Here is a 16,672-nt window from a genome sequence, read left to right on the forward strand (position 1 = left end):
TTGTTTGCTTGAGTGGTCCCACTGGGACTATTCACATTCTTAAGGGCTTGTAGGGTAGAGCCCTAAATTTATACCCTGAACACAGCTTCTTTATGGGACTGTCATGGTAAGCATTTTTCTGGAGTGGCACATGTGACCTGAGAGCAAAGCTGAGTATTCTGATACTCCTCCCTCTCTCCACACCTTGACATTAACCATCTTGAACTTCTAACTACTACTTTACTAAAACTTGGCTGTGGTGGGAAGACGCATATAGAAGGCTGCTATGATATAAAATTATCCAAAGCTAGGCGTGGTGTCCTTTCTTTGTTTTCTACTGTAGCTAATAGAGCCCCGTGGATAGGGAAGCTTGTCTCAAAAGTCAAGATGAGTCTCTCTTCTTCTGGACTTTTCCTCTCTTCTTCTGGCTTCATAGCTTTGTGTTGAGCTGCAATAAGAAAACAAACATGTCAAAGTTTGTGTCATGATTTAAAAAAGAGACATGTGCTTCTCTTCACAAGTTTTTAGTGAGCAAACAAAAGTTGTTTTTCGCTAGCCATGATTTTGGATGTTTGTTTGGATTTTAGCACTTCTTCTGACATCACACAAGAAAAGCCACACAAGGAGCTGCTTTCATGTCGGAATCCTCAAGATGGGATCAACCTAGAAGCTGCAGCTAAAACAGAGAATATCTGGGGGACAGTGTCCTATAAAAATGGCCTTTATGGTATCTGTGATGGGTTTGGGCTCTTAGGGGTGTCACCTGATGTGCTGGGGTTTAACTGAGCCTCCCCTGCTCAATCAGCCTGGGTTCCTTCTTACTGCTTTGCTGGATTAGGTTCTCCGGTCTCTTGCAGCACATACACAGGTAGGGCTACCCCCCGCTGCAGACACAGAGTGAAGTGAGCTCTGTGTGAGAGGGCTCCCCCAGAGCACACGTGCCCACTCTTTAAGGGGTACAAATCCAAAGGTTTTATGAAATTCTCCTTCTCCCTCAATGTGGGAGGAGATGTGCACAACTTCTTGCCTCCCAAGGTAGAAATTACATAAACTGCGTTATATTATAATCAAGAAATAAGTTTACTAACTGCAAAAAGGTGAATTTTAAGTAAATATAAGAGATAACGGACAGAACAAAGCAGATTACTGAGCAAATAAAGTATATCTCAATATACTTAAGAAACAGGTTACAAAATGTAATTTTTTTACCGTAAATGTTATTTTAGGCACGTTGCAAAGTTTTTGTGGTTCCGAGTTCCAGTTATATTCCTTTTCAGATTGGACCTCTGTCTCCGTCTGGACTTGGTCTGGAGAAGAGGAGACACATTTGCCTTCCTCCCCACTCTTAAATAGGATTTACATAAGGCGGGAATCCTTTGTTTCCCAAACTTGACCCTCCTTCCCTTCCAGTGGAAAGTTACAAGAAGTCCCAGGTAATGTTTAGTATCAGGTGACAAGACCACCTGACCTAGTAGTGTCACAGTTACATCTCCAGACACCTCCCAGGAGGGAGAGAGATTAATATCATCATGGTTTTGTTGTTCCTTCCTGATGGCTCATCAAATTTGACGGCCTGTCGTCTGGTGGGTGTCTTCCCAGTACACACCCAGTTGTAATTGTTACATAGTCCATATTTCTAACTAGAAACCATATTTCTATTTAACTTTAGATACATAAATGGTACAAGCATACAAATGGGATAATCACATTCAGTAAATCATAACCTTTCCGATGATACCTTACAAGACCCATCTTGCATAAAGTATATATCCATTATGTCATATTCATATCAAAAACATATTTTTATAAAGAATATGGAATGAAACGTCACCATATCTCTACAGATGCACACTAGAGACAAAAAATTTTAAACAGTCACTGGCTTACAAGGGTGGATTTTCCTTTTTTTAACCAAATAGGGCATTGGGGCTGTTGTGAGAGAACATACTAATATGTTTTACTGGAATGGAACAGGCAAACTGCCATCAAGCCAAGCTGTGTCACCAAAAGAGTTTAGCAGTGCAGCTGTTCTTGAAATGTAGGCAAGATATCCTTAAACAAAGCATTTAGAAAAAATGTTCTTGCTTTAGAACTAACCCCTAGATGCCTAGACACCAGGAACAGCTCCTTTTAACTGAATAAATAATCGGTCAATAATCTCACCATATTATTATTATTTTATTTATTTATTTGTTTCCAGGGATTTAGTCATAATACGGTGTAGGGAGCTTTTCAAAGCATGCACCAGGATTAGTAGCTTGCAATGCTTTACCTTCTCTATAAAGGCTTGTTTCCCATTAAGTCTCTGGCTCTCAAAAATGGCTCCTGATATTCCTTTAGGAGAGGGACTGTTCCTTCAGATCTGCAGCAATAAAATATCCTCATATTGTTTTGATCACCACAACTTGCAAGATGAAAATAATTTGCCTGGACTGGGGCTTTAGAAACACATGCAAGCCTTGGGTCTCAAGCAGTCAGCTATTCCCTGGTACATCGGTCACCCGTATATTTAATACGTAGCAGTATTCTTATCCAGGCAGCTCCGAACTCTTCATGAACGTTAATTAACTTTAATATAAGAGGACTGTTATCCCCTTACTAACATTCAGTGGGGGTGTTTTGGTTGCTAGCTCCCAGCACTAAAAGGGGAGAGATCAATGGCAAATCAGGACCCTGAGACTGACAGTCCCCAGGAACAATGGCGAGAGGCCAATGCTCCAGGTCAGCCTGATTGACAGGGTGGGCAGGCTAATCAAGGAGACGGAAGGGCAGAGTGGGTCCCGTCCTCCGTGTGAGCTGGAATTGCCTGGGTCAGATGGAGTAGGGGCCCAAGCTAAGCTGCTAGAAGCAGAGCTGCAGCCCAAAAAGCCAGAACACAGTCCAGAGAGAGCAGACCTGCCCTAGGAGGAGAGCTGCAGCAACCAGAGCCAGAGGGCTCAGACAAGCAGCCCAGGAAGCAGGTGAGAGTTCAAAGCAGAGTCACAGAAGCAGCCTGCAGAACAGACCTGCCCTGGGAGTGGAGCTGTAGCAACTGGAGCCAGAGAGGCCAGAGAAGCAGCCCAGGGAGCTAGAGGCAGAGCAGCAGCAGCAGTAGCCATGCTGAGGCAGTGTGGAGCTGGGGCTGGAGCAGTCCGGAGCTGGGTGCAGTGAGCAGCTGGAAACCCTGGGCAGTAGGCCCAGCACAGGGAGACGCCTCAGCCAAGAGGCTCTGGAGGCCAGACTTGGAGGTGGATCATAACCCTGAGAGAGTCAGGGTGACATTGGGGAGAAGGGTCCTGCCACCCAGAGCCTGAGAGTGTGTGGCCACCGCCAGAGCAAGTGTCCAACCCGCAGCATCCCTGCAGCACAGTCAGGGCCTGAGAAGGAGGCCTGGGACCTACAAGGAACAGACTGTGAAGTGCCCTGATGTCCAGAGACACTGTTTGTGATGGTCACTGCCACGGAGCGGGGTGATGTGTTTTCCTTTAACCTTTCCTGATTTTCCTTATCTTTTTTTAAAATTAATTGTTAATTAAATAACTTGTATTTGCTTTAAATTGTATGATGTGATCAGTGGGTCAGGGAGATGCGCAGTGCAAAGAGAGTACCCCGGAGTGGGGACACCTTAGCCCTTGTCCTGGGTGGGGGTTGACCCCCGGGAATCCTGGGCCCAGCCTTGTTGGGGTTACGAGGACTCTGCCAGACAGGAGAGCAGAAAGGGAGTCCTCAAGGGCAGGGAGGCCTCTGGGTAAAGGAAGTGGGAGTGAGGACTCAGATCCTTTCGCTAGCCCACTTCACCGGGGTAGTGCAGAAGCCAGGAAAGTTCCCCACAATAGCGGGACCATTCCCCCGCTTACATTTGCAACAATTAAAACAGGACACACTTTACCCATGATAAACTGAGGTACAGAATTTGAAGGGCCTTGCTCAACATTATACAGCAAGACTCTGTTGCAATAAAACTTGCATACATTCTGAACTTTTATGCGTGGTGAGTAGCCCCATTGAGATCAAAGATAAAGTCTTTGGAGAATTAGGGCCCAACTCAGTTGGTGACAAAGCCACATTAGCAGGGCCGGCGTTTCCATTGAGGCGAATTAGGCAATCGCCTAGGGCACCAGGATTTTCGGGGGGGCGGCATTTTGCGGGGGGGGGGCAGCAGGCGGCTCCGGTGGACCTGCCACAGTCATGCCTGTGGACGATCCGCTGGTCCGGCATGGCTCCGGTGGACCTCCTGCAGGCACGGCTGCGGCAGCTCCACCGGAGCCGCGGACCAACAGACCCTCCGCAGAAATGGCTGCAGCAGCTCCACCAGAGCCGTGGGAGCGGCGCATGGGGCGCCGAAATGGCCATGTGCCTAGGGTGCGAAAAACTCTAGCGCCTGTCCTGCACATTAGAACCCAGAAGTCCAGACTCACCACCCCCTATCCTAAAGCACTAGACAATACTACTTATTCCACTCCATCACCTTTCTACATTCCCCCAAAATTCCTCACACCTGATGCATTTGAGCAGGGCTAAGTGGGTCCCTTGCACCAGGGACTACATCGCAGGCTAGAACCCGGTAATTGTCGGAGCAAGAGGGTTAGGATCTTGGTGGTGATAAAAAGTTCTGGGTTTTTTGAGTTCAGAGCTCTTTGGTAAATAATGGAATCTGAACTCTTCATAAGCTGACAGATAAACAATGCTAATGTTTCTGACTTTAAGAGAGCTGGCTTTGAAGGATTGCAACATACTTTAAGGACTTTTAATTGGAATTGTATAATTACTGGAAAATATGCTTTAGACATGAGAGACGTTTTAAAAAAATCAGAGTATAATGAATCCTGTTTAAGTCTAAGTAGGAAAAAGTACCATATGGTTGGGGAGGGATTTTGAATAGGCTATAAAACGAAAACATATAAGTCTGCTAAGCTGGGGGAGTTTCAAATGAAGGGCCACCTTCTGCTCTTAGTTACACCAGTAAGTTGAAGTTAGAAAAATTCAAGATGCCGTTTTTTTTTCATTTACCGCCAAGTTGTGTGGTGAATGCATCATCTGGAGTCTTTATGTTGAGATTGGATGCCTTTTGAGAACTAGTGCAAGTATGACACCTTGATTTGGGAATCGTGCCCCAATCTTGAAATGTAGACATACCATAAGAGAGAGCCTCTAGATCAGCCACAAGTGACTGGGCTTGAGAGCATTCATTTTACACAATAGGAAAGAATAGGTTCCTGCAGTGCAGGAATTGCTGAGTAAATTCTATGGCCTGTTTTATGCAGGTCAGAACTGGTGACTGTAGTGACCAACCCACCCCCCTCGCTCCTTGGCCTTAAAATCTCTGTCCTGCATTCTCAGCTGGTGTAAATTGACATGGCTCCATTAACTTTAGCCAAGCTACATGTATTTACACCAGCTGAGGATCTGGCCCTATGAATCAGTGTAACTGCAGTTACTGGTATAAATGAGAGCAGAAGTTAGCTGGGAAAGGACTTGCATTCAAGTTAATGGAAAATAGTGATTCTAAATCCATAGGACACATCAGGAGATTCAGAGGCCTTAATGTCATAAGGGAAGCCTAGTTTTTACCTCAGCAGCGATCACACAGAGCATCTAGTTCAGTCCCCTGCACTCATGGCAGGACTGAACATTATCTAGACTATTCCCGACATGTGTTTGTCTAACCTGCTCTTAAAAATCTCCAATGACAGAGATTCAATAACCTCCCTAGGCAATTTATTCTCGTACTTAACCACTCTGACCATTTTTCCTCATGTCCTACCTAAACCAAGATCTAAAACCAATACCCGGGAGGCCCTTATCCAAAACCACCTCTTTGCTGATGACGCAGCAGTGACAATCCTTATGGACAGTTTTTCCAAAGCCTGTAAAGACTTTGGGCTTCACATAAGTTGAAAAAAGATGAAGATAATGTGCCAAGGAGCTGAGAAAGCACCCTCCATCAAGATCAACAACTATGAACTTGAAGTGGTGAACAAGTCCCTGGATTCCACTATCACAATCAATCTTTCACGTGAAACAGAACTCAACATCCACATTGGAAAAGCTGCCACGATGTCTAGATTGAGTAAGAGGGTCTGGCAAAACAACAAACTGACAGACCACACAAAGATCTGTGTGTATCGTGCATGTGTTATCAGCATGCTTTTGTATGGGAGCAAGAAATGGACCTTATACTCTCATCAGGAAAAGAGGCTTAACAGCCTTCATATACATTGCCTTTGTTGAATCTTTGGCATCTCCTGGAGAGATGGTGTCACCAACACTGAGGTGCTCAGGCAGGCCAGCACACCCAACATGCAGACACTGCTCAAACAGAGATGCCTCTGCTGGCTTGGGCTGTGTGTCACATCCCAAAGGACATTCTGTACAGTGAATTGGCATTTGGAAAAAGACCCAAAGGATGCCCAAAATTGTGTTTCAAGGATGCGTGTGAGCGAGACCTGAAAGAAATGGACAAAGATGTGGAAAACTGGGAAGATCACACTCAAGACCACAGCCTTTGGAAACAAGAGCTTAACAAAGGTCTCTAGGGGTTATGAGAGGAAGCCACCCAGCTTAGCAAAGGAGAAAAAAGCTCACAGAAGGCAGAGCCCAAAGGGTCGACACATCACCTTTAAATGTGACAAATGACAGCACAGATTGTATCTCTCGAGTGGGTCTCTTCAGCCACGTTCGCAGCTGCCATAAACCAACTGAGCAAATTCTTTACCTCTCAGGGGTGGATGTGCATGGTCTCTCAAGACTGAAGGGTGCCTACTACTACTACCTAAACCACCCTTAGTGCAATTTAAGCCCATTGCTGCTTGTCCTAGCTTCAGAAGTTAAGGGGAACAATTTTTGTCCTTCCTCTTTGTAACAACTTTTGATGTATTTAAACTGTTATCATGTCCCTTCTCAGTCTTCTCTTCTTCAGACTAAATTTTTTCAATCTTCCCTCACATGTCATGTTTTCTAAACCTTCAATCATTGCAGAAACCATTTGATGTTGTCCATCCATGAGTGTTTTGGATCTGTATTTTCCAATGTGTCACAATGCTGGAAATTTTGTTTTTTGTTTCTGTGTAAGTCAGTGGTGGGCAACCTGCGGCCCATGAGCCACGCTGGCTGCCACTTCCCGCAGCTCCCTTTGGCCGGGAACGGAGAACCACAGCCACTGGGAGCTGCGGGGGGCAGTGCCTGTGGACGGTCAATATCAGCAAAATGTCTTGCGGCCCACAATCAGATTACCCTGGTGGGCTGCAGGTTGCCCATCGCTGGTGTAAGTAGTTTATGAATATTGTGATGAAGAGTATTGTTATAGAGCCCCAGTGGATGTGATTATCAGTATATAATGTCTCACAGAACGTTATGGGGCTGTCGCATTCTTTTAAACTCCCTGAAATAAAACAGCAATACATGTATATTTGATTCTTTTATGTAGCTTTCTATCTGATCTATAAAACTTACTTCAGTTTCATCTATATTTTGATTTAAGATCAATGAAACTTCCTACATAACTAAATGTCACCAGTTGGTCTTCCAAGACAACCCAATGTGATGCCGTTAGTGGTAATAGTACTATTGATTGATTTGTATTTTGCATCCGTGACTATGGTATTTGGGTTCACTTTGTAGGCTGGGATGGTACCAAACATCACCACCCCCAAAATTTTGATATAGAACAAATATTAAAAGTAAAGACAAATTGTAAGGGAGGGTCATATCCTATCTCGCACTATCTAACTGTTGAAAGTGCTTCCAAGTCACTTCTCTGTGATGATATTATTCCTGTAGCACTGCTATTGCCTTATTTGCTTTTAAGCTTTCAGGATTCTCCTGCTGTTAATTATATATTGCATGTGTTAGCGGCAAATTCTACCCCCAGATGTGAGTGGGTGGCTGTCACTGAAGTTGTAATAGAATTTATTTACTTGCATCTTCATCTTTACTACAGTAGTTTCTAGGGGCCAATCAAGAACAAGGCTCAGTTGTGCTAGGCACTGTACAGACATAGAGTATTGAACAGTAAATATAAGAAATAATAAACCTCTCATGCTTCTGGACGTAAGCAAACCTCAAACTCTTGAGGGTTAGGAGGATCCTTTCCCTAGTCGGAAAGTTATACCACAACTGCCTGTTGCAGGCACCTCCTTTGAAGCACCTGCTACTGGGCACTGTTGGCGACAGGAAACTTGGCCCCCTTGTCTGATTCAGATAAGGAAGAAGGACCAGTAGTTAGGATGCTGGCCTGGAGACTTCCTGTGTGTCCTTGAGTAAGTCACTTTGCCTCTCTTCCTCCACTCACTGTCTATAAAATGGGGATGATGATAATACATCCCTATCTCACAGGTGTGTTTTGTGCATAAATACATTAAAAATTGGGAGATGCTCAGATACTGTTCTATTGGGGGCTGGTGATAGGGTATACAAATCGCACAGTAGCCTGGCAAGCGTTAACAAACTGCAATAGCATTGTTCACCTATCCACTACACCTGTAAGTAAAGGCTGAAAAGGGAAGAACTGGCTGGGAAGGAGAGCAGACTAATTGCTCTCCGCTGGGGAGAGAAGCTTGGCTGGAGCCTGGCCATACAGCTGAGCCACATAAGCCACAGTGGACTGAAAACCCTGTTGTGGAAACTGAGGCAGAGCAGCTGCAGCACCATGCCCTGCCATGAGGAGACACACAGGGGCCTTGATCTCCTACTGATGGGGCCATACAATACATATATAGAAAGATCCAGTATAATACTTCGATATTCTTGACTGTCAGAATGTAGACCTGGAGCGTAAGGCACTTGTCACGGGAGATCCAAAAGCAATTAGCGCAACATCAGAATTACAAGAGTAAAAATATTAGCTAGCAGTGACTACACAACACACACGTCTATGGAAGCCACACAATGTGCACCTAAGGAGCTAGAATCTGACTATGTTAACTAGGCTGTGTTGTACAATCTGAAAATGGATTCTACACTGCCACATTGGTAACCTTTCAGTAGGAGAATATCCTCATGTGACACAATCCGCTTTCCTCTGCGTATTTCTCCTGAGGGCTATTACGGTTACGTATATCTATCAGAGATTGAACTGCATGGGATTTAATGAAGTGCAGTTCTTGCCAAAATTCTCTTTAAAAATTAATTCTGTGTATTTAAAAATTTCTCTTCACCCCCTTCTATTTTTAGAACACTTGGTGGTGGTGGTGATCATTGTAACAAAATGGAATGGCAGATGTACTTTTTACTGTAATAGCATTAATCATGTCATATTAATACAAGAATATAGATGGGCTTCACTGGGCAGAGTCCTTTGGGAATTTCTACTTTTAGTCTGTCTTCCCTATTTTCCCACTCTTTTTTGGTCTCATTGTTGCTCATAGAGGCCCCAACCAAGATCAGGGCCCATTCTGCAGGCACTGTTGAAACACAGAGTGAGAGGCAGTCCTTGATTCAGCAAAGTTCTTGTGCATGTACTTCCATTCCGCAGAAGTCAATAGCAGTCAAGACTATATTTGAAGTTAAGCATATGCTTAAGTGCTTTGCTGAATTGCGACCTATCCTCTTTAGGACCGGGATTGCTTTACAAAGGAAACGAGACTCCTTTGGCTGTATTTCTCCTTAGTGTCGCCAGGGGCGGCTCCAGGCCCCAGCATGCCAAGTGCATGCTTGGGGCGGCAAGCCGCAGGGGGCATTGCCTCCGGTGGCTTGCCTGCAGAAGGTCCGCTGTCCCGCGGCTTCGGTGGACCTCCAGCAGGCGTGCCTGCGGAGGGTCCGCTGTTCCTGCGGCTTCGGTGGACCTCCCGCAGGCGTGCCTGCGGAGGGTCTGCTGGTCCCGTGGCTTTGGAGGACCTCTCGCAGGCATGCCAGCAGGAAGTCTGCCAAAGCCGTGGGACCAGCGGAGCCTCTGCAGGCTAACTGCCGGAGGCACCCTGCCTGCCATGCTTGGGGCGGCAAAATCCCTAGAGCCGCCCCTGAATGTCGCTCCAGTAGAGTTACCCCACAAATGGATTTCTCCCATTAAGTTAAAAAGTGCACTGAATATTTGAAATGCCCTGTCCTGGTGGTGGTCTCCTACCAACCTCAATGTGTGTAAGCCAGCTAGTGCTGGCTGGCTTTATGGTACCACTCCTGGGCTATCCATTTAGGTGGTCATGCTATTCAGAATGGGGATAGTTCCAAGGAGAGTTAGGGAAAAGAAAAAAAATTCTACAAATTTTTTCACAGCCAGACAAATTGTTTGCATCTTTGGGGGTGGTGATGGTGGTGGTGTTGCAAACTCAGAATTCTAGGCAAAAGCTCCTGGAGGCTCAGGCATTTTTCATTGCCCTGGGTTGTTTTGGAGTAGGGTGACCAGACAGCAAATGTGAAAAATCGGGACGGGGATGGGGGGTAATAGGAGCCTATATAAGAGAGACCCAAAAATCAGGACTGTCCCTATAAAATCGGGATATCTGGTCACCCTATTTTGAAGAGGCTGAGCCAATTGATTACTTTAAGTGGAAGCCAAAGAGAAATCTGCTGTTTCAGCTGGATTTTCCTTTTGGTTTTAGAATTTATCTGAACTTGTGCAATGAAAATACAGAAAAAGATTCATATAATACCCCTTGGTAGCCCCCAAACCTCCGAGTTTGGTGAAGCTCTTTGTCCCAAAGCTCTGAATAAAGCTGTGCAAATTATTCACAAGGAAATGTAGAACTGCTGGAAATCTTGCGTTGGATTTTGAACTCAAGATTTTGCCCCCAAATTTGCCATGTTTTATGAGTTTCTCAAAAACTGCTTCCTTTTCTACTGAAAAAGAGCCAGTTCTAAACAACAGTTAATCAGTTCAGAGAGCTCATGGTAGCTTTGAAATACAGGGTTTAAGTTATCACATATTTGATGTGAAAACAATGATATCAAGTTTCATAGTGCTGCAAAGATGCTCCAAACAGAAAATACTTTTTTATTAGGAGCGTGTGTATATCGTTCCTAAGTTTTACGCTACTCTGCAGCACCTCTAAAACAGATTTGCGTCCCAGGTGTCTTGAATCAATTTAGTCCATCTTGGTTTCTAACAGAAAAGTAAGTCTTCTAAAATGAATATAACATGTGTAAAGGTCATCATTTGACATTACGCTGTAGTTATTTCATTTATTTTCAGCATCTTGTATTAGTGATTCAGACAGTCTTCCCAGTAAAAGCACTGGTGAGTGGAAAGTACTATGAAGCTATTGGTTCGTTGTGGAATTCGCAATCCTAGAAAGCCTGGCTAGCTTCAGAGGTGTGGGGGGTTTTTTTGTTTTGTTTTTTTTACCCCAAAGAAGTCCTTTCCCAATTGTAGCAGGTGGTTCATTGCAGCTCTACTATCTGGTATGTATAATAACAATAATATTGAGACATTAGTGGAATTTGGGGAGCTTTAGTGCAGAAAAAATATCAGTGTCTGGAAAAAACTTTCATCTGATCTGGGAAAGCTGATACATGCAAGACAATCATAAAACTCTTGGAATCTTTAGTTTGTATTAAGTGATTCTACAGTTTGAGCTGCGTTCCACATGAATTTTCTGTGACCTTATTTGCAGTGGAATAAAACAGTTTAGAGAATGTCCTCTTCGCAGTGATGAGTCTGTTTGTACAAGGCTTTATGTGTTGTCAATACCCAGCTCATTTGTCAGCATCATGTTACAGTTTGCTTTTCAAGCAGCCTTGATTTATTATGGGTTTAGGTAAACAGCGTGTCTTGCAATACTTTTTATTTTTGCATTAACTATGCTATTAATGGGTTCCGTGGTTAGCAATTCTGGTCAGGGCTTAAGCAGCCCCTGGGTGGCAACTCAGCAACACAGCTTCAAGCTACTGAGAGCTCAAAAGCTATTGAGAGCTAGTGTCTGGGAGTGCCCAGCATCCTAAATAAAGGACCCACTTAGTGTTCACTGTACCTGAGTTTTGTCTTGTTTACCTCATGAGGGATGCTGTGTGGTATTTAAAGGTAGGGTTATTCCCCATTTGACAAAACATAACAGCTAAGGAATGCCCCTAAAGCAGCTGTAAGCAGAGCACTGCTCTATACCAGTGAAATGGGACTAATGCAGGCAATTCACAGAGCCAGAGGTCTAGTCTGAAGAGCTTTGTGATGCAGGAGTGTACCAGTCACACATCTGGGATTAGAATCTGGCCCATAGGCTCGAGATCTCTGCACAAGATTCTCACTGACATCAGTGGGATGCGGGCAGAATTAATCCCTCAGTAATGGATTGTTTCTTTGCCAGTATGTGGAGATGTTGCAAATGTCATCTCAGTCTGCGCAGTCCCCCTCTTTGAATCTTGGGAGCATGACTGAACAGTTCAGCTTTTCTCTGGCATTCCTTTCTCACATACTTGTGAGGCTTGCCGAACACAGAGTTACCAGTCACCATCTCTCCCTTGTTTACCACTGAGTTTTTTCCAGAATGTGTTTTTTTGCTCAGCAATTCCTGTGTTACACATCTATGCCCCTTTGCAGTTGAGGAGCAAGCTGATAGATGTATTTTTTGTTTGCATGTGTCTCATGAGGCTACATCAGCAAGGTCTTCTCCACACTGCCTGCCATCTCCACACTGACATTCTTACAGGATTCTGTTTATTCTTTGTGCCTCCTGGGTATAAAACAGAACAAACAAAATTTGTCTATTTTTAACAGCATTTGGAAGCTCTTTTACATCAGGCCAGCCATAAGGAATCTGTAAACTCAGGAATGTTAGATTTTGTTCGGATTGGAAATTCTAGAAATAATAATTGGATATGCATATTTTTCATTGTGATTAAAATTTAATTTATGGCTTTTGGTTTGTTCCCAGATCCCATCCCCCAATAGCGCTAGGCAGTAATTAGGAATTATTACCACCTTTCTGCAGAGCAGGAAGGCAGAATCAGTTTTTTTGCCTATCTCAGTATCTCAAGGTAGCTTTATTTAAATAATCCCATGATGCCAGGAGAGCTAGTCAGAACCATCCATCGATCTCTTCATGTAACCAACAAGTCTGAGCATGATTCCGTAATGTGCTTGTGGCTGTGTTCAAAAATGGTGTAGTGTGGACACAAACTGTGTTGAGTTTCTTAGATTTTTTTTTAGAATATCCAGAACTTTAGTTTCAGCTTTATCATTTGCCAGTGTTACTCTCTGCAACTACTGACTTCTGTGCAAGCACTGTTGGACAGAGAGCTAAAGCCAATTAGTGAAATTTTGCAAAACCAAGATCCAGTTCCGTGCTAATAGAGATGGGCCAAAATCAGAGCCATATATCCAACTCCTGCACACATATCACTTCAACTTTGGGACTGAAAAAATTGGATTCAGATCTGAACCTTTAATAAGACTAGTGAACCTTGGGATGATGGAGGGATGATAAACGGGAATGTGGATATGGAAGTGGATATTACCGCAACTGAGGTAGAGGCTGTACTTGAACAGCTCGATGGGACGAAGTCGGAGGGCCCGGACAATCTCCATCCGAGGATATTAAAGGAACTGGCACGTGAAATTGCGAGCCCGTTAGCGAAAATTTTTAAGCAATCGGTAAACTCGGGGGTTGTGCCGTATGATTGGAGGATTGCTAATGTAGTTCCTATTTTTAAGAAAGGGAATAAAAGTGATCCGGGTAATTATAGGCCTGTTAGCTTGACGTCTGTAGTATGCAAGGTCTTGGAAAAAATTTTAAGGGAAAAAGTAGTCAAGGACATAGAGGTCAATGGTAATTGGGACGAATTGCAACACGGATTTACTAAAGGTAGATCGTGCCAAACCAATCTGATCTCCTTCTTTGAGAAGGTGACGGATTACTTAGATAAAGGAAATGCGGTAGATATAATTTACCTAGATTTCAGTAAGGCGTTCGACACGGTTCCGCACGGGGAACTGTTAGTCAAATTGGAAAAGATGGGAATGAATATGAAAGTTGTAAGTTGGATAAGGAACTGGTTAAAGGGGAGACTCCAGAGGGTCGTATTGAAAGGTGAATTGTCAGGCTGGAAGGAGGTCACTAGTGGAGTCCCCCAAGGATCGGTTTTGGGACCGATCTTATTTAACCTTTTTATTACTGACCTTGGCACAAAGAGCGGGAATGTGCTAATAAAGTTTGCGGATGACACGAAGCTGGGGGGTATTGCTAACACGGAGAAGGACAGGGATACTATTCAGGAAGATCTGAACCACCTTGTAAACTGGAGTAATAGAAACAGGATGAAATACAATAGTGAAAAGTGCAAGGTTATGCATTTAGGAACTAATAATAAGAATTTTGGATATATGTTGGGGGCGCATCAGTTGGAAGCGACGGAGGAGGAGAAGGACCTTGGGGTGCTGGTTGATAGCAGGATGACTATGAGTCGCCAATGTGATACGGCTGTTAAAAAAGCAAATGCGATTTTGGGATGCATCAGGCGGGGTATTTCCTGCAAGGATAAGGAGGTGTTAGTACCGTTATACAAGGCGTTGGTGAGACCCCATCTGGAATACTGTGTGCAGTTCTGGTGTCCCATGTTCAAGAAGGATGAATTCAAACTGGAACAGGTTCAGAGACGGGCTACAAGGATGATCCGAGGAATGGAAAAACTGCCTTATGAAAGGAGACTCAAAGAGCTTGGCTTGTTTAGCCTGGCCAAAAGAAGGCTGCGGGGGGATATGCTTGCTCTATATAAATATATCAGGGGGGTTAACGTTAGGGAGGGAGAGGAATTATTTAAGTTTAGTACTAATGTAGGCACGAGGACGAATGGGTATAAACTGGATATTAGGAAGTTTAGACTTGAAATTAGACGAAGGTTTCTAACCATTAGGGGAGTGAAGTTCTGGAACAGCCTTCCGAGGGAAGTAGTCGGGGCAAAAGACTTTCCTGGCTTTAAGACAAAGCTTGATAAGTATATGGAGGGGATGTTATGATAGGATTGTTAATTTGGGCAATTGATCTTGGATTACCACCAGATAGGTCTGCTCAATGATCTGCGGGGAGATGTTGGATGGCATGGGAACTGAGTTACTGCAGAGAATTCCTTCTTGGGTGCTGGCTGGTGAGTCTTGCCCACATGCTCAGGGTTTAGCTGATCGCCATATTTGGGGTCGGGAAGGAATTTTCCTCCAGGGCGGATTGGCAGGGGCCCTGGAGGTTTTTCGCCTTCCCCTGCAGCGTGGGGCACGGGTCGCTTGCTGGTGGTTTCTCTGCAGTTTGAGGTCTTCAAACCAGTTTTGAAGATTTCAATAACTCGATCCTGGGATAGGGGTTGTTATAAAATTGGATGGGTGGGGTTCTGTGGCCTGCCTTGTGCAGGAGGTCAGACTAGATGATCAGATTGGTCTCTTCTGACCTATGAGTCTATGAGTCTATGAGGGGATCTGGTTTTGCAAAACCATTATCTGACTGACCAGATTTTTCAAAACGATAAGACGCTCTGTGTTTTGCCTGCTGCTGACATGGTATCTTGGGAATATTATCTCTAGCACTTTGGAAAGCTTAATCGTATGACTTGGTATCTTGCAGGTATCCAAATCCAGAGAGAGCAGAAATGACCATGACGGCTAACAAGAATGCTAGTGCCACCAACAGAGCTGGAGGAAGTAAAGTGCCTCAGGATACTTTGGATCGGTAAGTCCACTGCAGACTGTGAAATTTAAACTAAACATTTCTGTGGATCATTTTGTATGTCTCAATATTTTATCCCAAAAACTCTGGAAAAGGTTGATTTGGTTTTGGAATTAAGTCTCTTAATTTCCAAAACTAGGAGAGCAGAAGAATATGTGTTAGGCAAAGGATGGGCAAACTTTTTGGCTCAAGGACCACATCTGGATACAGAAATTGTATGGTGGGCCATGAATGCTCATGAAATTGGAGTTGGGGTGTGGAAGGGGGTTAGGGCTCTGGCTGGGGGTGCAGGCTCTGGGGTGGGGTGAGAAATGAGGCATTTAGGGTGCAGGAGGGGACTCTGGAATGGGGCAAGGAGGGGTGCAAGGGGGTGAGGGCTCTGGCTGGGGGTGCAGGCTCTGGGGTGGAGCTGGTGTAGGAGGGGTTTGGGGTGTAGGAGGCTGGGACCAAGGGGTTCGGAGGGTGGGAGGGTGATCATGGATGGAGCAGGTGGCTGGAGCATGGGGGGTGGCTCAGAGGTGCAGACTCCAGCCAGCACTTACCTCAAGTGGCTTCCAGAAGCAGCGGCATGTCCCGCACTCCGCCTCCTACACAGAGGTGTGGCCAGGTGGCTCTGCTGTGCGCTGCCCCATCTGCAGGCAACACAAGCTGAGGAGTGGAGCCAGCTACTGCACCCTTGCGATGATATTCTTTTTGCCTCTGTGTTTATAGCTAGCAGGTGCAACATCCAAAACTGATGTTTTCATTTATGCTTTAAAGACAGCAAAGTTGATTTGATGCTAGTCTCCTTTGAGAAGCGCTGCCAGGCGTATTGCTTTGTGATACAAATTGTTGTCAATCCTGTTCAGTTTAGATTGAGTCCCTTTATAGATCTTGTTTTGTTTTTTGTATTACAATAGCACTGTAAATGAGGGAGTGCCGGGGCTCGACCCTCTCCGGGAAGGAGGGGAGCCACGCTGGCCCACTCTGCTCCGGTTGGCCCGGGAAGTTAGCCCGGCAGTCCCTGTGGTACTTGTCTGCCTGATGGGCGAGGGGCTCAGGCCCTCCGGCAGGGCTGAGCCGTAACAACCGCTAGGCGCTGGTTCCTACTTCAGGGCAGATAGCAACACAGAATCAGTAAGCTCAGGCCTGAGTCA

General features: G+C 44.9%; 1 protein-coding gene and 1 long non-coding RNA gene across 11 annotated transcripts in view; one reads left to right on the forward strand and one right to left on the reverse strand.

Annotated features, from left to right (window-relative positions):
* ST5 (suppression of tumorigenicity 5) overlaps window positions 1–16,672 on the forward strand; it is a 299,630-nt gene that overhangs the window by 127,774 nt on the left and 155,184 nt on the right. For all 10 annotated transcript variants that reach the window (XM_030560420.1, XM_030560426.1, XM_030560428.1 and 7 more), the window contains one exon: window positions 15,435–15,539. In XM_030560420.1, coding sequence (XP_030416280.1) covers window positions 15,460–15,539 — 80 coding nt within the window. In that variant the 5' untranslated portion in view covers window positions 15,435–15,459. The remainder of the gene's footprint in view (window positions 1–15,434; window positions 15,540–16,672) is intronic.
* LOC115650440 lies at window positions 336–15,507 on the reverse strand. Its single transcript, XR_004000093.1, has 3 exons — window positions 15,421–15,507; window positions 10,640–10,649; window positions 336–348 (listed from the first exon to the last, which is right to left on the reverse strand). It is a non-coding gene; the product is annotated as an uncharacterized LOC115650440 (long non-coding RNA).

The sequence above is a fragment of the Gopherus evgoodei genome, chromosome 4 (assembly GCF_007399415.2).
Source record: "Gopherus evgoodei ecotype Sinaloan lineage chromosome 4, rGopEvg1_v1.p, whole genome shotgun sequence".
NCBI lineage: Eukaryota > Metazoa > Chordata > Testudines > Testudinidae > Gopherus > Gopherus evgoodei.